The following is a 24439-nucleotide window of genomic DNA, read 5'->3' on the forward strand; positions in this document are numbered from 1 at the left end:
CTGTTTAGAATTAATTATTAACATTACATGCTGTAACGACAATTTAAACCGACATAGATTATACAAGTCATTTATATAAAGTCGGGCGATTTTGCAGAGCTGTCTCTTTAAGAAGTGTGCGCAGAGGCGTTGCTGGCATCACATGATGCTTTTCTTATGATGACAATCCAGACAAAAAGGAGAAAACGTTTATTGAGTTGCAGTTGACTTATTGGGTGTTTAAAAGATAATGATTTGATTGTCAACGACCATACAAGGAGGAAATTAAGATGTGTTAGCTATTAATAATTTGCGAGCGATCATTAACATTTTCATGACATTTTGGCAACTGTTTGTGTTTTGCTGGCTTGGACAAAGTTGGCGCATGTAGAGAGACTAAGTTTCATTTTCGTCGCTTCGGTTTCTACTTCATTGCGTTGTTCCTGCTCCTCCACAAATGTCGAGCAACTCTTCGGGCGACAAGACCAGCACATCCTAAAAAAGACAACTACTCTGCCCCTTACAATTTAACCTTAAGGCCAAAGGAGACAACTTGAGACAACAACTGGTCGGGGGGAGATGGTGGACAGCAAGCCACTTCTACAGACGGACCGACCTCCCGCCTACCACAGCGTTCCGGGAACGTACGACTACAGTCCTCAGCAATACAACTATGGAGCCATCCCGGCCACGGCTGCGGCGACCCCGGGATTCCAGCAGTCTCCGCCACCCTACCACTACCATGACGGACAAGGCAAGTATGGTGGTCGAGATAACATAACCTAACGACTACCCAGTGGCGCAAAGATGTTTATCTCCCTTCTGGCATGATGACGTCGATTGCTGAAAGTTCTGAAGGATATTATGTGGTTTGGGTCTTGATCTATATATTGTATTTAATTCATCCTTAAATATATATGAATATATTTAAGCTTTTTCGACTGCTACATAGTAGGCGAATCATGAAGGTGTAAAGGCGCCAGAGTGTAAGAGTTGAAGCGATGTTATATTAAGGAAGCGCAACATGTTTAATTTCTTGTAAATTGTCATATGGAAGGCATGTAAGTTTCAGGATCACCCGGTGTCTTCTCTGGAATTTTTTAAAACACAGTGGTCAAATCCTATCAAGAAGATCCCCCTCCAGATTATGTTTAGAGGGAGATGGGTTAGAAGACGGGCCCAACAAATGTTATTTGTTTGATTCCAAAGCATATTAAACACAGTATTAAAAGCCAGTTATGTCGTATATCATATATGATCGGTCCATATATCCGTCGTAACAGACGACGCTGAAGTTGGCATCCGATTCGCAGCATCCGATTCGGCTTGAAAACCACTTAGAATCTTCAAATCGGTCCTGATTGAAAACCACTACACCCAGACTCTTCACATTTGGACTACATTATCACAGTGAGGCTATACATTATGTAAAACATAGTTTCAGATTTGTGAAACCTTTACCCTATTTGTGAAAATGTAATACAGGCTTATTTACATTTAATACAGGCTTATTTACTCACTCACCACCACCACCACTGGTGGTGGTGAGTGAGGTCCCCCCCTTCAATGTAAAGCGTCTTTGAGTGTCTATGAAAAAGCGCTATATAAATTCAATGCATTATTATTATTATTATTATTTGAATGCTTTTTAGGGGTCCAGACCGCATTGCATTTTCACAAATAGGTTAAAGGTTTCACAAATCTGAAACTATGTTTTACATAATGTATAGCCTCACTGTGATAATTTAGTCCAGATTTGAAGAGTCTAGGTGTAGTGGTTTTTAATCAGGATCAGTTCTAATGCGGTCTGGACCCCTAAAAAGCATTAAAATGTGCCTTTATTGCATTTTCACAAATAGGGTAAAGGTTTCACAAATCTGAAACTATGTTTTACATAATGTGTAGCCTCACTGTGATAATTTAGTCTAGATTTGAAGAGTCTAGGTGTAGTGGTTTTCAATCAGGACCCGTTCTAATGCGGTCTGGACCCCTAAAAAGCATTAAAATGAGCCTGTATTGCATTTTCACAAATAGAAAAAAGGTTTCACAAATCTGTAACTATGTTTATTATAATGTATAGCCTCACTGTGATAATTTAGTCCAGATTTGAAGAGTCTAGGTGTAGTGGTTTTCAATCAGGACCGATTTAAAGTGGACCAGCTGCTGAATCGGATGCTGCGAATCGGATGCCAACTTCAGCGTCGTTTCAAACAGTGGGTTAGGACAGATGACTCAACCAATGGCACTATGTGCTAAATTCTCATTTCTCATTGTTGAAAAATCTATTTAGGAAATTAAGTACAAGGAATCATTGTGTATCCGCTCTGTATATTAACATACCTGGAAAAAGTGACTGGAAACATTCGTATTACACATTTTCTCGCGTTTCGGAACGATTAAGTTGATTAGGATAGAAAATCCTTGGTTGATTCATGGGATGGCTGGATTCATTAAAATAATGATCACAAATTATTTTGGGATAATTAATTAAAAAGGGCCATGTTACAGGACCAGGTTTAAAGAGTATGTGATAACTTTATTATATATATATATATATATATATATATATATATATATATATATATATATATATTGAAGTATCAATAACTCTTTCACATTATCTCTACAATTTTCTGTGTCTTCAGATTTTTGTCACAATTATCATTAAACCGGTTATTTTCTGTTATTGTTGTCTACAGGCTACCCTGCAGCACAGATGGGCCCTGCCATTGCTCAGCAACCATACAGCGGGACTTATACCATCATTCAGCCCTCTGTAGTGGTGGTGGGGGGCTGTCCGGCTTGCAGGTGGCGGCATCACTCATTCACTCACCCTCATCGGTCTACCTTCCTTCACATGACCCAATAAGCATCGTTGTTCTGCTTTTACAATATATGTCCTTACTGTGATTCATGTACAATCATATATGAGCACATATGGTTTAAAGTAATTGGAATCATTTCAAATACTACCAATTTTAAAGGTGTAGGTTCCAAATCTTGCACACTCAGAACAAATGGAGGGGCCGCATACTACCAGACAGTTGTGGAGCAAACCCCATTGTATTCCAACTCTGAACTGTGTTAAAAAAAGAAAGAATGGCTAGCTTGGCGAACATATTGATACTGTCACATAAGTGGCTAGCTTTTAGCAATAGTAGCTATTGCTAATAGCTGTTTTCTTTCCAGAAGTAAGATTTCTAGAAGTAAGATTGCGACTTTTGAACCAAACTCGGTTATTTTACTGGCCAATAGCTGTCTACAGCGGTGGAATGCAACAGCAATGTTAACTCTTGTTTTCCTCCATTTCTATCATACACTGCTTTCGACAATTGATAAAAGGTAAGAATACGCCGTCTGGGCAGAACTAGAGTCATCCTCTCATGTTGGAATGAGTATAGACTGGATGCTGCAGTGACGGTGACCCTTTGAGGAACAAAGTAGTACGAGGCTGTACCTGCCAGTGCTAGCTGGGCTAGCTGCTAACTTAAAGTCGCAAAGTGTTCAATTGAACCCCTCCCCGTTAGAAGGCAGAATATATAAAATCCCTAGTCGTGTTCCGTGCAATCTACCTGGCTCTGATGGATTTGGTGGCTCTACTGAGGGGTTTCAGTACTGTTGCTAGAAATATTATTTTAAACCAAAGGAGAGGTCCAGCATTTGTAAATATCCAGGTTATTTAGAGCTTTTTTAAATTAAACAAATTGTGACTAAGAAAATATCTCTTTCACACATTGACTTCTTTTGACATACTGTCATATCGGTTATTTCTTTTGTTGATAATCATGGTTAAATTTTGAATGTTTTTAATTAATAATCATCCAGGTTTCTCCTTTTAAATTATAAACTATAATTAAGACCCATCCTTGCAAACTTCAAACACGCATACGCATTCCTTCCATCTAGTACTTTGAGTGTAATATACAGTTACAAATTGTAAGTATTGCCTGGATAATATAGTTAGTCATCCCCATTGCAGAAATGGAGGATGGAGTGCTTGGTCACTACTGTGTCGGGCAACAAGGCAAGGGCAGCAATGACTATGTCAATTGACAGAGCACCATGACCAAGTTGGATAACTGCCAGCGAGGTCTCGATAAGCATGTGATTAGCATGCTTTTCCCTAAGCCGGATCTGTGACTAATCACTGTTAGAGACCACTTTGTTGTTGGTGCTGCAGAGTTCAGTATCACCTGTGGCTGTTTGTGTGTCTCTCTCAGTGACACACTTGGGAATTAGGCCATGAGCAAAAAACACTGTTGTTGTGATTTTCTTTTTCTAGATAATGTTTTATAATACCCCCCCGAGTTTACTTTCTTTCCTGAAGTTCTGTGAGACTAACATGATTAACTGGGGTAGGGGGAGGGAGAGAAGAGAGGAGAGAGATTATGCCAAAGGGGTTTTCCCCTTTGCAAGGTTATAATAGGTTGGGCATTGCTCACAGAATACGTACACACTCTAAGGAGTAACTAACTTTTACATTGCATGATGTGTGGGTTCTTGAAGTCATTGGAAATGATAATCATCTCCGTTTCACTTTTTTAGCTACCGCAGCATTTCCATTTAGTATTACAGAGTTGACTTCCTGCTAGTCATTCACAGATCAAAAAATTGTGGCTTGTGACTAGATACTAGAGGACATTGGATGTGCAGGTTCAAATGTATCACATATGTGGGCAGCTAGACCTTGATCGATTAGTTAAACTGTACCAAATCATAATTTGGGTGGATTATAGCATTGGGGTGTATGTCTGTTAATGTTCTAGTGCTTTAGTGTTTTTATATTATAATATAATTTTCACATGGAAAGTTTGGCTTCGTATATTTTCAGCGAAGGATTGTTGTTTCTCTTTTGTTTGGATTTTTTTATAGATCCTTTTTTGAAAAGTTGTTCCTTGGCAAAGAAAAAAAATCTGCCAAGTGCTAAAAGGGGTTTTATAGATCACCAGAGGGCTTCACCAAAGGGGGCAGACCAATATGCCTCTGGATGCAATGGGATAGGCCTACAACCAATCATGGCACGAAACGGGTGACGCAGCACTGAGCGATGTTAACGGTTGTATCTGCGATTCTAGGCCGAAACATAAATGATAACATTCATCTGATCTTTCCTCGCTATCTGTTAGTTGCCTGCCCCATATGCAGGAAGTAAAAAAAAAAAAACGTCTCTGTAGGCAGCCTATGTACCGAGATTGTACACAAAAAACACTCTATACCAAAATAATAGTATTTCAACCAATCACAGACAAGGGGTGGGTATTGTGGGGTTTTGCGCCGCGTTCATGATAGTTTTTACTGGATGCATGAAACACGGAAGGGAGCTGGCTCTTGTTTTTTGTTTGGGATCTCGCTTCAAATACAAACAGAAGTGACGTCACCCAACATCACTGATACAACCTTTAAAATATACCGTCAATTTTGTTTAATGTAGTCTCGATAGCTTAATCAACCCACCGTTCTACAGCAGTGGCAGCCATCTCTGTGTTGTTTTTGTTGTTGTTGTTTAAATGCCTCTACGGTGTGCCTGCACTGTCATCATATTTATTCTGCCTCATGTTGGATAAACGTTGTGATTGTTCGGTCTCTTTCATACCCGGCAGAACAAATAATTTGTATGGGAGGTAGGCCAGACTTATCTACAGAGCAAATGAAACATGAGCTCGCAAGTTTGTCTGGTTCCCAGGCTAGGACTTTGGCCCTCGTATGCCAATACGCAGATGAGCACACAAGCATGTACGTGCTATTTGAACATATAACCCCAATTAAAGGGTAGGTGAATCCCCTCTTTCAATCAAAACACTAAATTAAAAAAATGAAATATTTTAAAATGGATAAAAAATATATATATGTTTTTGGCACTATAACATTTTGGAAGCATAGTGGTTTGGCCACATGGATAGACTTAATAGCTATATTCATGCCACCAAGAAGAATTATAAGCCTAGATCTACAAAAATGACGCAAGTAAAATAATTCAGAGAACATGATTTATGCTAAGCTATGCCTAAATAGGGCAATTTGATTCAAGCCAAAAAGGGGGGTTCAAGATTACTAATAATAATATATTACAATTGACCAGCTTGATGACATTGAACATTTGTTTTTCAAAAGTGTCTCCTATCACTCTTTCGATCTATCACATAGAAAGTCATATGACTTCCTCTGAATATATTAGTAGTATAAAGTGGGAAGTTGAACTTTGTCACCGTTTAAAGATGCCCATCGCCTACCGGTTACCCTTTACACCAAGTCACATTCTCTGACTGCACACACCACGGTGAACGGTCTTCTCTCACCCCCAGATCCTCTGGATCAATAGACTGGCTGTGGTAGGGGTGAGTTCAGAGTTTCAGATCAGACACGTAGGCCAGATGGGATATTATGAAAATAAGAAGTTATATTAGGATCTTGAGTAAACAATGCACAATCAACGTCAGAGATTAAAAAAAAACAATAAAATGGTATCTGGCACTGAATTTATTATTAAAATTACTACTAGGGTTCATCTTTCAACGTGTTGGCATTGGACTTCAGCTAGGTAACCCATTACCAGTGCTGGGGATCATTGCATTCTGACAATGTTTTTTTCAGTTACCATAATTATAGACATAGACATAGAACTACTACTACTACTACTACTACTACTACTACTACTACTATATTATTATATTCCCACATATGCAACAATTTAAAATAAATTACAGTGTGATTTATATCGCATCCATGTTCTTATTCTTATGTGTTCCAGGGTGGGGGTGCTGGAGGATGACTTCACCTGCCTAGGCATCATGTGCGCCATCTTGTTCTTCCCCCTTGGCATCCTTTTCTGTTTTGCACTGCGCCAGAGAAGCTGCCCCAATTGTGGCGCCACCTTCGGGTAGAGGGACCAAACTGCACGCCATTCACATGCATTTAAACACACACCACCTGCACAAACACAGCACCAACACCCAACAGTGTTTTTCAGTTGTTAATTTTGTCATTTTTGTTTCCCATTCTTATAGTCCTTGCACACTTATGTTGCCATGATGAATTTCACAGATATAATTTGGAATTTGTTTTACCAAATAAGTAAGCCGCTAGCATATAGACAACATTACCTTTTGTTTCTTCTACATGGAACATAGGAAAATTCATTTTCGTCCATAGAAGTAAGAAAGAAAACAAGAGTTTGCTAGGGAAGTTGTGAACAAATATGAAAAGTCTGACTTTTCAGCACTAATCTGTGCCAATGCTCAACGTAGACCCAATGGACTCAAGCTGCCGTTGATTCATGCTTGATAGTCCATATTCCTGAGCAGATTTGTGTATTTTTGCATAAATATATACACAATAAATATATATATGGCACCCATGGGTGTGTGCCAAAACTATTCCCCTTGTGGTTAAAACCTAAAATTATATCGTTTTTCATTTTTTGTGTTTTATCGTATAAATTCTTCCATGGTGTGTTGTCCTTGTATTCCTCACCTTTCCTGTGAATCTATTTTCTTGTCATTGCAACACCTTTGTTTCAGACCTTTCTTATTCACTTTCCTCTTGGTTTTGTCGTGAGAATAGTATTTTCGGACATCCTAAAGAGACTTGTCTTTAAGAGCCTGCGGAACAAATCACCTTTCCAGGCTGGAACAATAGACAAGCATTATCATTATTTGTTAAACGGTTTCCCCGGAATTCGTTTGTCTGTATTTCGTCATACTGGTAAGGGGGCATCCTTGCACTGAATTTTTGTAGAGTGATATGATTTAAAGTTTGAGGTTGTCCAGCCAATACATAGCTCAGGTAGATGTAAATGAAAGAAAACCACAAACGCCACTACACCGCTTCAATCATAATACTGGCAAGACTATTTTTCTTTAGGTTGATGAACAAATTCTATGTGTAAACTTTTTTATGTGCATACTGCTCTTGCCCACAACACAAGGCCAAACATGCAGAGAAATTAGGCATTGAGAGCTGATGGATGGATGTTGATTGATTGATGATGCATCGTGTCAGTCTTAGTAACCTGCTCAGTGAGATTCAGACAATCAGTGAATGTCTGTGTGCAGCAGTTTTTTCCTTTTGCTTGGGGTGGCAGAAAAACAAGCAACCATGCACGTCATCATAATTGATGTTACTACTTTTTTATAAAAAACGTATATATGAATATGTATATATAAATAGAAAATAAATCAAGTGATAATTCAAGTCTTGTCTTATTTCTTATTTCTTGATGATAGAATAATGAAGTGAACACATGATCAAATTAATAAAATACATCAGAATTGTATCAATTAATTTTTTGTTCCTGCTTCCGGAAAGAAAAAAGGTTGGACGCTTTGAAGAAATAAACATTTATTTTTCATAGAGCTTTTCCCCCCGATGCATGTTTAGGGGCTGTGTAGAATGGTCTGAGATTAAATTCACCATCCTACACATTTAGGACATGAAAAACATCATTTATAATCAATCCAAATTGAAAAAACATCATTGCTTCCAGAGCAAGAGTACTGTTATCGTTTAACGTAGTGGTTAAGTTTAAGGCCAATGTTCGACATTTATCAAACTGGGAAATAAGATGACAGCGGCCGTAGGGAGGAATTAACATTCACTGGTTTGAATTTTCATTTCAGAGTCACGCAAACACCTGCACCATAACATGGATGCGATCTTAATCGCAAAAAGTCAATAATCATTTCATTTCTTAAAACTTAATGCTTAATCAAGGAGCACATGGTGAAATGTTGAGGTCCCATATACTACATTCATCTACTGTCCTATGGCAATGCAAAAACAACAATAACAGTTGGAACAGCTGATTTAGCGATACGGAAGCAACACCAAATGCATAAATTACAATAAACAAACACATTTAAAATATTCGCAGATCATCTCATAATCTCCATTACTTTTTTTGGTCGAAACCACCCGAAACAAAGATGGTAAGAAAAAATGTAGAATATTTTGTGCAACTGGTCCATAAATAAAAATGTAACTCCCAGCTGTTTAGTTTGCAATGTTTTTAGCAATCAAAGCTGCATCCAAATTCTAAGGCATGACGTGTGTGTTTAATAAAAAAATATGTTTTTATTTATTTATCCAAAGCGATTTATAGTAAGTATATACAGGCAGTAGTGTCTAGTAGAGAATCCATTAGGAGGAGATGTTGAATCGGGGGTAGGCGTTTTTCTCATCTACGGTCACATCTCGGCTTTGGACATGGGGAAGAAATGAAGCCCACACCCTATTCAGCTTCCTTCCATGTCATTGCTCATCAGACAGAGCGTGGGATGACGGGAGGGGGCCCAGGGAAAGACCCTTCCTCACTCTCACTCCGTAGGTGGGAGGCTACAGGGCAGGAAGTCATCGTGGTGTTGCTAGGAGACGTGGGAGGGTTAGATGGCGGGAGCTGAGCGGTCGTTGGTGACGGTAGGGCGCAGGCGCACAGTGGCGAATGGGTTCCCCCCCCTGGAGACGAAGAAACCCCATTAGCATATTCAGAGAGAGAGAGAGAGAGAGAGAGAGAGAGAGAGAGAGAGAGAGAGAGAGAGAGAGAGAGAGAGAGAGAGATTTGACTTACGTGAGGAAGGGAGGGGGTGGTCTGGAAATTCCATTGGCCTGCTGGGTTGCCTATGGATATTCAACATAAACAAACAAAATATAAACAATTAGAATCCATGGCACCACTGGTCACACACACATATATATACACATACGTGTTAAATAAACTTAAAAACACAATGAATTTCAGGCAGTCTGAATTGTGAAATACTTGAATGAGGAAAGAAGACGAAGAGACGTGTAGGAGGTTGGTCACATGACAGCATGTGGAATCTGGACGCGCACAGTCTGATCCCGAGTTGACAAACGATAACCCTGAAACAGGGTTAGCCATCATAAACAAAATGACACCCTATAAAAACGATCGACAAAGATCGACTCAAATAAATTAAACATGGCAAAATATGGACATGCATGGCCGTGTGTGTGTGTGTGTGTGTGTGTGTGTGTGTGTGTGTGTGTGTGTGTGTGTGTGTGTGTGTGTGTGTGTGTGTGTGTGTGTGTGTGTGTGTGTGTGTGTGTGTGCAATTAATAATATATAGGCTTATACCAAGATGGTTTGAACAAGACTAGGTTTATTGTACAGCTCAGAACCAAAATTGATTGGAAGTGCTTTACCTTACTGAATATTTTTTTAGCCAAATATTTCCATGTCACAGGTGATGCAGTACGGACAATCACCACTAGGGAGCACTGGAGTCTCACTACTACCGGGCTCACCTAGTTCAGGACAATGAGGGCTACTGATTTTGCGTATGAATTGCGTTTTGTGAAATGTGCTGTGGCGTTGTCGTGTTGCAGGGCAGATTACTGTTATGGCTATCAATGCTGCTGGGAAAGGGACAACTTTCACGCATCTGTTGTTGGCCCCTTCTTTCCCTCCAGATGTTTTGATCACTAATCACTCAACAGGGCTGCTCTCTGGAGACTCTCATACATACACACACACTCACACTCGCACCAGAACACACACACACACACACACACACACACACACACACACACACACACACACACACACACACACACACACACACACACACACACACACACACACACACACACACACACACACACACACACACACCTCTTTTGCTACGGCACTCGACAGTTTACTTATTTGACACCGTATTGACTTCCATGTTTAGAGGTTTCAAATATATACTGCTGATACACTCCTTCTCCCACTACACAGTTTTAACTATTGAATCCCTTTCGTCAGCATGGGTGAGAGCGACAGAGAGGGACAGTAGAAGAGAGGGAGGAGAAAGGCAGAGAGAGCGAGAAAGAGAGAGTGAGAGAGATATCTACAGATCTGTCATAACCGTCTATTCTCTTCCTCCTTAAACACTGAAATGATTATTATTATGCAACCTCTACTACACACATTTAGCTTTGCAGAGCATGTGGTGTTGACAGGCTTATAATCAGATACCAACAGCTGTCTAGCTGACTGACTCTGTGTCTATCAACTGTCAAAATTCAAGGAATATACTTTACTGTTCCTCGATTTCACTTTCGTCTTCAACTGAAACAGAGATACACAGTCCCTATGTGTGTCTTATGGATCATGGTGAGTGACGTAGAGGGAACACCTACCAAGTGCTCAATACCCCACACATATGTATTTACAGATATTACGGCATGGCCGAGAGTATTTCTCCTACACAAAGTTCACACTGAAGAACTCCTACTCCAACACAACACTTAACCGAGTGACTCCGCACAACAGCCTATATGGTTTCAATACCGCCGGTTTCCCAAAGAAAGGAACACACCTGGCTGCACATGCTCAGAGACACACACAGAGACAGACAGACAGACAGACACACACACGTATATACAAGCACACACAGATTAAATCACGCACCAAGATGTGCAGACACACACACACACAAGCACAGGTATGCACACACATTCAAAAATACATATATACAGATGCATAGAGACTCAGAGACACACTCAGACACAAACACACGGATACACGTACTCACACACAAAAAGCCCAACCTTAACCTGCCATTCACTTGAATGTAGGCCTACAACACACACATGTAATGCACAGGCACACCATTAGCAAACCATTAGCACGTGCACATACTGCAGGCATAGGGATTATAGAAAGAATCTCAAGTATCTCAAGGGGGCTTTTAATCAATTTGCTGTCAAACACCTAGTCTGATGGGAGAGTATGTATGTGTGTTTGTGAATGTGAATGTGAATGTGAATGTGAATGTGAATGTGAATGTGAGTGTGAGTGCGTGCGTGCGTGCGTGCATGCGTGCGTGCGTGCGGGCGTGCGTGCGGGCGTGCGTGCGTGCGTGCGTGCGTATATATGTTATGGTAGACAAGGAGAACAGTGGACAGAGAGAGGGACAGACTGAATAGCTGAGAGAGGATATGTTCGGATAAGTTGGCAGACACAGCAACAGAAAATAGGAGATAGATTTAACAAAGCTAAACATCATGTCAGTTGTTAGTAAAAAGCCAGTCAGGGGATATTTTCCTCTTACCTAAAACAAGTCGGCCAAAGTGTTGAGTGTCGAAAAAACAAAGGAAGTTTCTCGGTACATTTATCCAGGCCAGGGGTTCTGGTCTGCAAAGAACCACTGTCTAGTCCACTGTCCAACCAATACCATCCTGTTGCCACAGTTGTTTGTGTAAGTAATTGTTTTCCAGGGTTCTCCCCGGTGTTACTATTAAATGGTGGCGCAGGAGATATTTCTTTGCATGCTCTTGAATAGCGCTAGTGCTGTGCTGCAGTTTCATTGAAACTTTTGCCTTTGATTACATCATTTTTGGTTCACTTCAAAATCATTCAAATCACCCTCCCACCGTGTCTCCCTGCACCCCACTGCAGCAGCCCTGGACCAGTAGGAAACACTGGTCCGGATCATTGGAACTACTACTGCCCAAACTCAAAGGAACCAACAAGTAATTGGACATATCCCGCTGTGACAGGGATGTGAAGACTATTCTGTCTGTTTCAGAGTATATAGTATATTTCAGTGTATCAGAGCTGCTGTACATCTGATCAACAGAGGTGTTCTTTCGAATGACTGGAGCTGCAGGGTAGTACATTTCCCACTGTGAACAAACGACTGTTCTCCCTCTGTCGTTACCATGGCCAACAGTGATAGAGACATAGAGAGAGGGAGAGAGATATGGAGAGAGGGACAGAGATAAATGGAGAGGAAGACATATGGAGCGAGGTTAAGGCCCAATCCCATTTCTACCCCTTACCCCTTTGCCTTACCCCTCCCCCCTTACCCTTACCCCTTCGAAACAAGGGAAGGGGGGGGGAAGGGGCAAGGGGTAGAAATGGGATTGGGCCTAAGAGAGAGAGAAAGAGAGCTAGAGGGAGCTCTAGATATAGAAGGATGGCCAAAGAGAGAGAGAGGTACAACGAGGTATAGCAGAAACATGAGAGATAGAGCGATAGGAATAGAATGAGGGGACGGGAGAGGGAAAGATAGACGTAGGAAAGCTGGAGAGAGAATCAGAGAGAGGAAAAGAGTGAGAGAGATATAAACAGAGGTAGAGAGAGGAAGAGATATATTGAGAGAGGGGGATCCAGACAAAGAGAGTATGCATTGCAGCAGGTTCACTCAGGGTCTGAGTTCTAGACCCATTGAGACCAGATACGGTCCGGTGCAGAGTAGGGTGCTGGTGGTGGAATGCTGGCTGGCAGTTGGACCACGTGCTGAAGCACACTGAGAGGTAAATAATAAATACAGCCGGGCCGCAGGACGCAAGGAACCATGCAGCTCCAGTTTCATGACCGTATGATCTCCACACCTCCTGTCAACCCCTCCAAACATCACTGACAACAAACACTCACATCGTCACCCATAGACACCAACACACAATCATCAAACATCACCTACAGACACCAAACACACACCACCCATAGACACCCACACATAGTCACCCCTCATAGACACCCACACATAGCCACCACCCATAGACACCAACACACAATCATCAAACATCGCCTACAGACACCAAACTAAACCAACATCATCCATAGAAAACAAACACATGTTTGTGTGTTTTTTTGTTTGTGTTGCACCTCCAAGGTTGGTAATTCAAGTTCACTTTTGATCCAATACAGAGAAGTCGGGGTGATGCTCAACTTAATCCGTAAACCCAACACTTTCTTAAATGATGTTTACATCTCTATCGTAACCAGTAACCAACACACTTGCAATTAAAGCGTTAGTAATTAGAGGATTGCTCCGATAGAGACTGTGGGCCGTTTGGTTTGTTTGTTTGATTTGGCCAAAATAAGAACAAACTTAATGTCCCCTGTGAGTCTGGAACTCCAGCCAGATTAAAAAGTCTGATAACATACAAGCTCAAATCTGCGTGAACAGGTATTTCACTTTCTTTCACTTTTTTTCACATATTTGTTTTGACCGATCATGTTGTTGGAAGCGGGGATCTCTAAATGCGTAATTGCCCCACACAAACTGGATTAGCTTTAGTTTACTGTAGTACCGGGTAGACTACCCACTGTATCAATATTATTAAGATCCCCTTCTGAAAGCTTCATTCTATGCGGGAATGTGTTTTCTTATAATCTATCCATAACTAAACAGGAAACAAGGCGTGAATCCGGCCAAAGCTCTGGAGCTGGTTCCTGGGCGCAATGCTTTTTGGCAGCCCACTGCCCCTAATTGTTGACATGGGTTAAATGCAGACTGAGTTCCCCACAAGGAGCTTCTTTATCTTTTTCCTTCTCAGCACAGGTTTAGTTTGATGGTCCAGCGATAGTAGTAATGGAGGAAGGGAGGATAAATGTAGTAAAATAAAATGGGCAGTTCCTAGTCATTTTAATTGACCCAGGATGGGGTTACTGAAGAGCCTGCAGAAAGACCGCAACTTTGGCTGTGGGATTTGCATGCTATTCAAATGACGGAGCGTTTGTGGAAAAATAGGGCACAGGTGAAAGGATAGGAGTAGGCAAGCAGCAGGATTACAACATTGTTCTCCAGAGATTTGTGTTCTTTAGGCTGCTATGAGGACAAAAATAGGAAGTTAATATAGCTTGAATGTGCCGTTTGTAACTCAATTTACATCCCAAATTGTTGTAGTTTCATAAACAGTCAAAAATAATGCAAAATAAAGTGAGGCATGCCCTTGACACTGCACGGCTAGCGCTGTACACGAACTGTGCACAAACTTTGCATGAGCAGTGCTAGCTCCTCAGGATTAGCGCAAGCCCCTGTTGCGGTTACAGCGACCTGCGAAGGCCAGACCACCCTATCGGTTTATTGCAGCAACTGGAGCGAGAGTTTGAGATTGACTAGCGTATCATTACAGGCCGAATGAACATTTAAATAGGAACCAAAGATGTCAGAGTTCAGTACCCTGCAAACTATCCATACACGTGCGTTCATTCAAACATGTGTTTGATTGTAAAAAAAAGTTTTATAGATGAAAAAGTAATGAAAAAGTTGATAGTCGAACAACTGCTGCTCCAGGGAAGAGACCTGACTTTGACACCAACGGTCCAAGAGACACACAAACAAAGAAGAGAGAGAGAGAATTAGAGAGAGAATGAGAGAGAGAGAGAGAATTAGAGAGAGATTTAGAGAGAGAGCGAGAGAGAGAGCGAGAGCGAGAGCGAGAGAGCGAGAGCGAGAGAGAAAGAGAAAAGAGAGAAAGAGAAAGAAAGATAATATCAATTTAAATAAATAAATAGATGCAAAACGAACCCACCAGACAACACACACCAACAACTAACCCCATCCCCCACCACACTATTTCCCAAACCCGCCCACACCACTGACCGAGCTCTGATTGGACGAGGAGATGGAGGACACGGTGGAAGGCGTGGGAGAGTAGCGCTGGCGATAGCCGTTGTTGTTGGCGGTGGCGGTCGTTGCCATCGTCGTCATGGTGACCGGCGCAGTGGCTGCGGTGGCTAGGGGGGACGGACCGGATGGCGCTGCTGCTGGTGCTGATGCGGCGCCAGCTGCGGTGCGACTGCGCTGTTCTCGGTAGTCGGTGGGGGGCAGCACCATGGTCGCCTCGTCCGTCTCCGTGTCCTGGTGGTGCAGGTTGACCACACTGCGGCTGCGGAAGGGGGCGGACCCCATGCTGGGGTGGGGGGGACAGGAAGGTCAGCCAATTGGAGGTGACATAGGAGAAAGTCACAAGGATTCAAGCCACTTCTTAAAGAGCACCTATTATGCTTTTTCGACTTTTATGACCTATAAACGTTGTTATAATGATTTATAGTCGTGTTAACCATACTTAAGTGTTAAATAATGACGTACATGCATTTAGACGTATTCCCTGCTGACCGTCTTGGGTGGCTGTGCAGAGCGCTAAACACTAGGGACGCCAGTCGCCATTCACTTTTCGATTCAATTTCCGGGATTTATCTACGCAGAACAATACGGATTTTCCATGTATGGTAATGCTGCAACATGCTATTCCGGAAGGTAACCAATCACAACAGAGTGGGGTTGGCAGGAGGAGGGCGAGGGGGCGGAGAAGGACGAAGCCGAATATTGACAGAGAAGGCTGAAAGCGCCAAGATGAGAGAAAGAGTTTCCCGAAAATTTACGTCGTTTTTTGTGCTGTGATTCGTGTCAGGTTGCTCTATATGAGTCATTAATAAGAAATTAAGACCAGAAAAGTAGTATAATAGAGGATCTTTAAGGACTCTTCGACAATTCTGAATGTGTGGGTCTGTGAGTGTGTGGCCAAGTGTTTGTTTATGTGTGTGTGTATGTGTGTGTGTGTGTGTGTGTGTGTGTGTGTGTGTGTGTGTGTGTGTGTGTGTGTGTGTGTGTGTGTGTGTGTGTGTGTGTGTGTGTGTGTGTGTGTGTGTGTGTGTGTGTGTGTGTACTGTGTGTGTGTGTGTGTGTTCTGTGTGTGTGTGTGTGTGTGTGTGTGTGTGTGTGTGTGTGTGTGTGTGTGTGTGTGTGTGTGTGTGCTCTCTGCCTCATGTCTGCATGCGTAATGAGATACCTTTAAAAGGTTTCTAATAGTTGTTAAAGGATGTGCGTGCATGCATGTGTATGTTTGGGAGTGTGTGTGTGTGTGCATGCATGCATGCTTGTGTGTGTGTTTCTGTGTGTTTTTCTGGAATCCTCGCAGTGGCAGCGGTGTGTCACAGACAAAACAATTAGAAGCCATCAATGTATCAATTAGGGACAAGCTTTTTAAAGGTGTGTCTCTTAACTCTCGTCAGCACGCACAAACACACACAGACACACACAGTGCAGCGTCCTGCTCTTAATTAACACAGAGATGCACTTAGTAAAGATATGTGACGGAAGGCTGAGTAATACCCATATTTCTGAATGAATGAGTGGATGACTCTAAAAGGAAAGCATCTGTAGTGCTATTTCACCATTCCAGCATGAATAACTAAACATGTGAACAACCAATTGCATTTCATTAACAGACACATTATATATGCAAATAGTGCTCCGTCAAGTAAGTCCCTTAAATACATGGATACATGGCAGTTGGAAAGTGCAACACATTGCTAGGAATCAAAGGTCACAGAAGAGGAGTGCTCAATATACAGTAGAGAGGCTCCATCAGTCTGGTAGGAGAGAGAAGGAAACTACCGCCAAGCAATACAAAAGGCTGCAACGTGATACCTCTCCTATCTGTGTGTCTGTGTGCGCGTGCGTGGGTGCGTGCGTGCGTGCGTGCGTGCGTGCGTGCGTGCGTGCGTGCGTGCGTGCGTGCGTGCGTGCGTGCCTGTGAGCATGACAGGGGAGTCTCCTTACCTGTTGTTACTCACGAGGGGCTCAGAGTACACACGGCAGTAGGACGACGGGAACCAACCTCTCCTGGGAGGGGGGAGGTGGGGGTCAGGGGGAGGGAGGGAGGGAAAGGAGAGGAAGAGAAGGAGAGAGTGGGAGGCAAAGAGAAGTGAGGTGGGGAGAGACGATTGAGAGGGGAAGGATAGGAGGCGAGAGGCAGGGAGGGACAGGGGGGGGGAGTTTAGAGCAATGGAGGATGATCTCGGGCATAACTTATAATTCTACACACGTGTGGTAGCCTTGGAACATATTTTCTGAATACAAATTCAGATTCCATGCCTCGCAAACAATGGCATAACCATGCCACATTGCAAAGCAGCACTATAGGATGAAACTAAAAGAATAACTAAGAAGCTCAGCTATGCGGTGGAATATTATTTTACTTCTCTGGTAAACCACAATTTCCAATCTTTTGTATGTATTTGTGAGCTCACCCATCACACAGTAATCTCAGGGCCGCACCACTTAGTAAATCAAAGTATAGGCTTAGCGTAATTCTATGTTTTATTACATCACTGTCACACTTTATTAAACAGCCATCGTCCCCAGTCTGGGCTGTTCACACAATTCATCTGCTTTCCAAAAATATTCTACTACAATTGCACGTTTTAACGTTTGTTTTGGATAACAATGGATTCAACACGACCAGGAGGTGAGCTCTCTATCAGCACAGGAACGCCATGAACGACAACGCAACAAAAAACAGGAGACAAACCCTTAGCCTTTGAACATTTCAGATGGGGTCCAGTTGGGGTTTCACTTTTGGGAACGGCATGGCTTTTATCTTGTTGTTATTTTCCCAAACAGCTACTCACTCAAAGATATTTACTCTAAGTCTCTGACCTTGCTTTCTGAGTACATTGACTGAGTGTGAGCTTGATAAAGAGTGGTCCCAGTAGGTTATTAAATCTCTTAACAATCTCTTCTGGCCTCGGGTAGAGTGAAGCAAAAGAAGTGATGTACTGTCAACATCAAAGGGCGGCAGAGCATGGTGTTGCGGGATTTATACTGTTCAAAACAATTTAGTTCATAATTGGGACGATTGGGACGTTGTACTGCATTTATTAAAAGTGCTGTAAGATTGTGGTCAGGTTAAAGAGCTATACTTGGAGTGTAATGCAGAAGAGCCATAGCCATCCGTCAGCAATGAATGAATGAAATGCTCTTTGAGAACACCCGTTTTGAGTTCACTGCGCCTGCCTGAGCCAATTTAGATTTAGGTAGACTCCCGGCCAATTTCTGACCAAACCTGATCGGCCGGTGCGGAATCCATCTTGCCTGTCAATTACAGGGGTGAATCCAACAATTCTCAATGGGGGAGAAAAGTAGGGAGTGAGGAAGCAGAGGGGGAGTGGCAATCATGTTTATTGCTCTCTCTCTCTTTCTACTCTCAAATCAGCAGAAAAGGCAATTAATAATATTGAGGTTGATATTTGCATTAAATACAATGAGCAAAGCATGGTCCTTCATAATGGGAAAAATATGTGTCTCTGAACTCATTGTTAGGTTGCTTTGGATAAAAGCTTCTGTTGAATGAGTAAAACTAATAAAAAGTAAAACCGAACAATATAAAATAGGAATATGACATATGGGATGACCGCGTTCCTAAACTTGTTTCGGACAGCTACTCTGTCCGGGTTTATATTTTTAACTACTGGTAGGTTGGATGGAATTTTTTGTGATTACTCAAATCTTGCTTTGATTGTCCTCAAATGTAAATGCCATATATACTGTAATGTCAAATGCATAGAAACGCACTGAATCAGGAATCTGGACCAGGACTGGACCAGGTCTGAGACCAGGTCTCTAGAACCAGACTGTATAAGGGACTGGACCAGGACTCTGGACCATTACGAAGACCAGGATTACGGACCAGGACTGTTTGAGGCCGGGACGGGGACTGGACCAGGACTGGAACAAAACTGAGACCAAGAATGGACAACTACTGGACCAGGACCAGACGAGGCATTCTGGAACAAGACTGCAGAGCAAGACTCACTGCCTGGTCTTCTCCAGCTCGCCGTACATCCATCCGTCCTTCTCGTCTGGGATTAGCAGCGTGATGAGCTCCCCCTCTTGGAAGCTGAGCAACGTGGCGTTGCTGCCGGCCGTGTGGGGGAAGACGGTGCGCACGCGGGGCCTGGTCACCATGCTGTTGAGGCCCGTGGCCACCGAGAGGGACCTGGGCATGCCGGCCTCCTCGCTGGGGCCGTGTGGGTCTGGAGGAGGTGGGTGGGAAAGCGGAGTAACGTCACCGAGATGGTGTGTGAGTGTGCGAGGAGAACAGGGTGTTGTGTGTTAAGTTGTGTGTGTTTGTGTTTGATGTATAAAGGTTGGCATGTGCGTGTGTGTGTGCGTCAGCAAAGATACATCTTATGCAAGCAGAAACGTCGATGTTTCTTTATTTTCTCTGTGGGCTTAGTGGTAAATTCACGACTTGGCCGACACACTCTGATGCCAGGGAATGTGACTGCGTGACAATACTGTGTGGCCATCCCTCTGCTGAGTCTATTCATCAGATAAAATACCAGGAACCCATTCCTGGTAAGATACAAATTGTCTTTACAGACATTTAAGCAAACATGCAAACACAGGCAGCATGTACCTTTAACCAAAAGATAAAGATTAAATCGTAAATTCACACAGTACATATATGTAGGAATATGTGTAACAAACAACTGCGTCTTACCTGAGTGTCGGTCTGTGAAGTTTTTGCCGTTGATGGCAGGGTTGCTGGCAGAGATGTTGTTCTGGTTGAACATGTTGGCCAGAGGACTGGTCTGAGTCTTGAGCGGCGGGGCTGGGGGTACGCTGATGGAGTCACGACCCATCGACAAGTTCTGTTCATAAGGGGGGACAGCCAAAGTGAAGTAGAGACAATGCCAATGTTGGCGACACCATGGCTGTGGGGTCGATGCTATTTCACACCAGACAGGCTAAATAACCACACAACTGTTAAAAGAAATAAAATGTGTGCGTGAGTGTATATTGGAGATAACGGATTTCACCATTTTAAGAATTTATGATGCTTTGCTAACATAGCTATCTAGAATTAAGCTTTTTATATTGGATTTGTCGGTGACTAAGGTGATAGAAAATTATAGCTTCCAAAGCTAGATTAATTAAAGCCAATGCAAATAGAGGATGAATATCATTTTTCATGTGTTAATAAAGAACTTCAATCTCTTGGTATTTTCATGATATCTCAATGGCCCTCTCCCTTTCTTTATCTTTTATCTCAATTATTATTTGCATCCATTGTATTGATTAGTGGGGAGGCATTAGGTTTCTTGCTCAAATTAGTCTACAGGTAGCCTGTAAACTTTGGGCTTTGAACCACCCAGAAACCTTCAGCTGGGAGTGACACACGGCCGTAGCCACTAGGCTGTCATAAGCTCCTCCGGGCCCTCACCATGCTGTGTCGCGAGGGGGAGGGCGAGGGCAGCGGCGTGATGGGGATTGGCACGCGGAGCCCCTCGATCATGGAGAGGACACTGTCAGGTATCTCGGTGGCGCTGTTGCACTGGTCCTGCCAGCTGGCAAGGTTAGCCCTCAGCATCTCCCCAGCCTGACCGCCGCGATGGCACAAACACACACAGAAAGCAAATATAAAATAAGAAATTAATGACTATTAACATTTTCTAAGATGACCTTACCTAACCTACGACAAAGCACATTTCAAGCTAACTTTACAAATGTCGCAAGAAGTAAAAAAAGTGTGTGAAAAAAAAAAAAGTGTGAATAGTAGAAGATGTGAAATAAAACAAAGCATTTAATTTTGTCACTCGGGGTGGATCTGGCATTTGCAGAGTTCTTCGAGGAAAGTAGTCAAATCCGGATCGCTTAACTTACTTTATTTGTTAAAGTATTTCGGTATTGTAACTATGGAGCAAAAGGAGGGGAAGCGTGTCTTACACGTGCTGAGCGACTCCCAGCTGACCAAATCTATTAACCCTTTGTCTGGTAGCCGAAAGTTTCTGAGGTCCAACCTCTGTGTCGTGATTGATAGGGTCAAGTGGGCGTGGCCTATATGAAGTGGGCGTGGCCTATGTGACGTATTAGCCTCGGCTTCTTCACCTATCTAAAGGTGCTGCCTTCTGTGGATGGAGCAGCCTTCAATAAGGTCTTGCTCCCCTTGTGGCTATGCATAGTATTTACGGCTTATATGTTTGGTCCTGCTTCCTAGTGGTTAAGTGAGGGTAATACAGCTTGTGTGTTTGAATCTGCATCCTAGAGGCTATGTGGAGGCAGCTTATGTTCTTAAAATACGTAACACATTCAATTCATGTTTTCCTAAAATGGCTGTGTTGTTTTTTCATGGATGAGGCCCGAGGAATATTTAAGGCTCCTCATCGATCCACATGTAGGCTTACCTTGTTGCTATTAGCCATAATTTCGAGCGTTAATGGCATGTGGTCTCGACCAGATAACAGCAGAACATCTAAAACATGCTTGTGGTAGAATACCTGTCTTGCTTGCTATGTGTTTTACTGGTTTGTTAATGCATGGCATACTTCCTGACTCTATGTTGTCTGTATTGTTAGTGCCTGTGATCAAAGTCAAAACTCGGAAAATCTCTAGCATAGAAAACTAAAGGCCAATTGCTCTGGCTAGCATACTGTCTAAAGTTTTAGAAATAATTATTTTAGATAGGCTTAGTGAGAATGTGGAAACCACTGACAACCAGTTTGGTTTTAAAAGTAAACTTGGAACAGATCATTGTATATATGCACTTAAAGAAGTCGTAAGTAAATACAGACGACAGAACTCTACCATGTTTATGTGCTTCTTAGATGCATCAAAAGCATTTGATAGGATTAATCATGGTAAATTGTTTGTCAAACTCCAAGAGCGAGGGGTTCCACCTTACCTGATAAGGATTTTAAAGTTCTGGTATACACAACAAACCATGCAAATTAGATGGGGCAGTAGTTTATCTGCACCCTTTCAAGTCACTAATGGGGTGAGACAGGGTGGCATTTTATCACCTGTCTTCTTCAATGTTTACATGGATGATCTTTCGAAGAAGCTTAAAGAGTGTAAGACTGGATGTATGGTGGGAGAGAGTCTTATCAACCACCTCATATACGCTGATGATTTGGTCATCATGTCTCCATATAGTGCTGGGCTACAGCAACTGCTTAAAGTGTGCTCTAGCTACGGAGTGCAATATGACATTAAGTTCAATCCTAAGAAGAGCGTTATTATGATTGCTAAAACTAAGGAGGATCAGAATCAAAAGTTTCCTTTATTCTTACTGTCTGATCGTACTCTCGAGGTGGTTAAGAAGGTAAGGTATTTAGGTCACATCATCACTGATGATCTGTGTGATGATGATGATGTCCAGCGCCAGTGCTGTAAGCTTTATGCACAGGCCAATATGTTGGCACGCAAATTCCATATGTGCACAGAAGATGTTAAAGTAAGTCTTTTCAGAGCCTACTGTACTCCATTTTACACAGCTCAGCTCTGGTGTAAATATAGAACAGCAAAATTGAAGAAACTACAGGTAGCGTATAATGATGCGTTTAGGATCCTCCTTAAGCTTCCAAGATGGACAAGTGCTAGCTCTTTGTTTGTGACTAGTAATGTCCCCACCTTTCATGCTGTATTAAGGAATTTTATGTACAAATTTATGTGTCGACTTCTAGAGTCAAAAAACAAACTAATAATTGCACTCACTGACACTAAACAGAGTGATACAAGGTACTCCTCTGGGTTGTGGAAACATTGGAATCGATGCTTACATGTATTTTAATCTGTGTGACCTCGTATTGTATTGTCATGTAATTTGTATTCTTGTCTTGTAAATGGAACTTCGAGTCCGGAATAAAGTATTCATTCATATAGCCGGGAACATGCCAACAGCGGAAACAGCATATCATTCATGTGAGTTAAATGTTTACTACATCAGTTCTTATTAGGAAAAGGTGTTTCCATCTCCCATTTAGATCTTCAACTACTATAAAAAACAACAACACCTCAAGCGAGTGTAAAAATGTTTGTTGTGAAATTTAGGATATTTTCTCAAATTATGCCGTTTCCATCCAACTTTTCTAATGTGATAGTTCAAAAGTGCATAAAAAAACCTTGAGGGATACATGGCTTATGTTTAACACACGTGGGCCAAAATGGTCAATTCAATATAACTATTTACCTTCTCGAACCATTTTGTAAGGGTTTTTTCGTGGCTTTTCTGGGCTCACCTTATCGTGAAAGGCCGAGATCTGGTCCGAGAAGGTACAATGTTTGTCCACCAGGAAGCAGTAGCGTCTCTTCTCCTCCAGGAGCGCTTCCATACAGCCGTCTGCCATGAAGTTCTGCATGTCCAGCTGGCGGCTGCCCAGCGTCTCCAGGCACTGTAGGGGGGGGGGGGCAGACATCACGTCAGTAACATTTATTTAGTAGACATTTAGAATGATACAGACACAAGTCATAAGGAGCGGGAAGGGGCGGCTTTGTCAAAGAGGCCTGCAGGAAGGCTGCAGACATTGGATATCGAAACAAGCACTTTTGGGATGGAATTCAAACAGACCACAGCCACTACACCACTGTCTGTGCTGCTCAGTGGTGACTTCATAGAACTATTGTTGGCAACAACTCCAAAGCTCTAGTGCTATGGACCTCTTTTCCCAGAGGTGTCACAATAGGCTACACACATCTGTATCTGTATCAGGTGTGTGTCAATGCTAGTGTTGGGTGATTTTTCAAAGAACCGTATATCACGGTTGTAAAGAATTATGATGGTGGCCAAAACATTACTTGCTCAAATTATGCCTCAAGTTTTAAGCGCTTGTTTCATTTTTCAGTTATTTGAATTTCAATAAAGGGAACTTATCTTGGGCCGCTTTTACTTTTTGCTGCTGTCATTTGAGGCTTGAGTATTTGATTTGACGTCAGGCAATTGTGGGGATGTGCTTGAGCATGAGGCATAAGCATATGATAGTGAGTGAGCTCATTAAAAAAATAAATATAATGTAGATTAGGGTTGGAAAACTTGTTTTATTCTATGACAAACGCAATATGCTGGCTGCATGTTGTGTGTGTGAGAGAATAAAGGTAGAATAAATGAATGACCTTTGGTAAACATTGAATTAAATTAGCTCTACCTTCACAGCTTCAGG

The 24439-nt window shown here is 42.3% G+C and overlaps 2 protein-coding genes across 2 annotated transcripts in view; one reads left to right on the top strand and one right to left on the bottom strand.

Moving 5' to 3' along the window:
- The first annotated feature begins 132 nt into the window (after positions 1-132).
- On the top strand, positions 133-8233 carry bri3 (brain protein I3). The gene is made up of 3 exons (XM_056580938.1): positions 133-733; positions 2679-2787; positions 6728-8233. The coding sequence occupies exons 1-3, from the start codon at positions 559-561 to the stop codon at positions 6858-6860; spliced, it is 417 nt and encodes a 138-aa protein (XP_056436913.1). The 5' UTR covers positions 133-558; the 3' UTR covers positions 6861-8233.
- LOC130374254 (brain-specific angiogenesis inhibitor 1-associated protein 2-like protein 1) overlaps positions 7090-24439 on the bottom strand; it is a 34408-nt gene continuing 17058 nt past the window's right edge. The window contains exons 7-14 of the mRNA XM_056580925.1: positions 23522-23674; positions 20728-20883; positions 20005-20155; positions 19315-19534; positions 17280-17342; positions 15318-15627; positions 9542-9591; positions 7090-9429 (exon numbers count right to left, since the gene is read on the bottom strand). Coding sequence (XP_056436900.1) covers positions 9357-9429; positions 9542-9591; positions 15318-15627; positions 17280-17342; positions 19315-19534; positions 20005-20155; positions 20728-20883; positions 23522-23674 — 1176 coding nt within the window. The 3' untranslated portion in view covers positions 7090-9356. The remainder of the gene's footprint in view (positions 9430-9541; positions 9592-15317; positions 15628-17279; positions 17343-19314; positions 19535-20004; positions 20156-20727; positions 20884-23521; positions 23675-24439) is intronic.

The sequence above is a fragment of the Gadus chalcogrammus genome, chromosome 2 (genome assembly GCF_026213295.1).
Source record: "Gadus chalcogrammus isolate NIFS_2021 chromosome 2, NIFS_Gcha_1.0, whole genome shotgun sequence".
Taxonomy (NCBI): domain Eukaryota; kingdom Metazoa; phylum Chordata; class Actinopteri; order Gadiformes; family Gadidae; genus Gadus; species Gadus chalcogrammus.

What these genes read in the sequence shown, in the direction of transcription:
- bri3 (XM_056580938.1), top strand. Translation starts at nt 559, where the DNA reads ATGGTGGACAGCAAGCCACTTCTACAGACGGACCGACCTCCCGCCTAC. An exon ending in CCACTACCATGACGGACAAG is followed by an intron (nt 734 to 2,678) that starts GCAAGTATGGTG and finishes TGTTGTCTACAG; the next exon opens with GCTACCCTGCAGCACAGATG. An exon ending in GGGGGCTGTCCGGCTTGCAG is followed by an intron (nt 2,788 to 6,727) that starts GTGGCGGCATCA and finishes TATGTGTTCCAG; the next exon opens with GGTGGGGGTGCTGGAGGATG.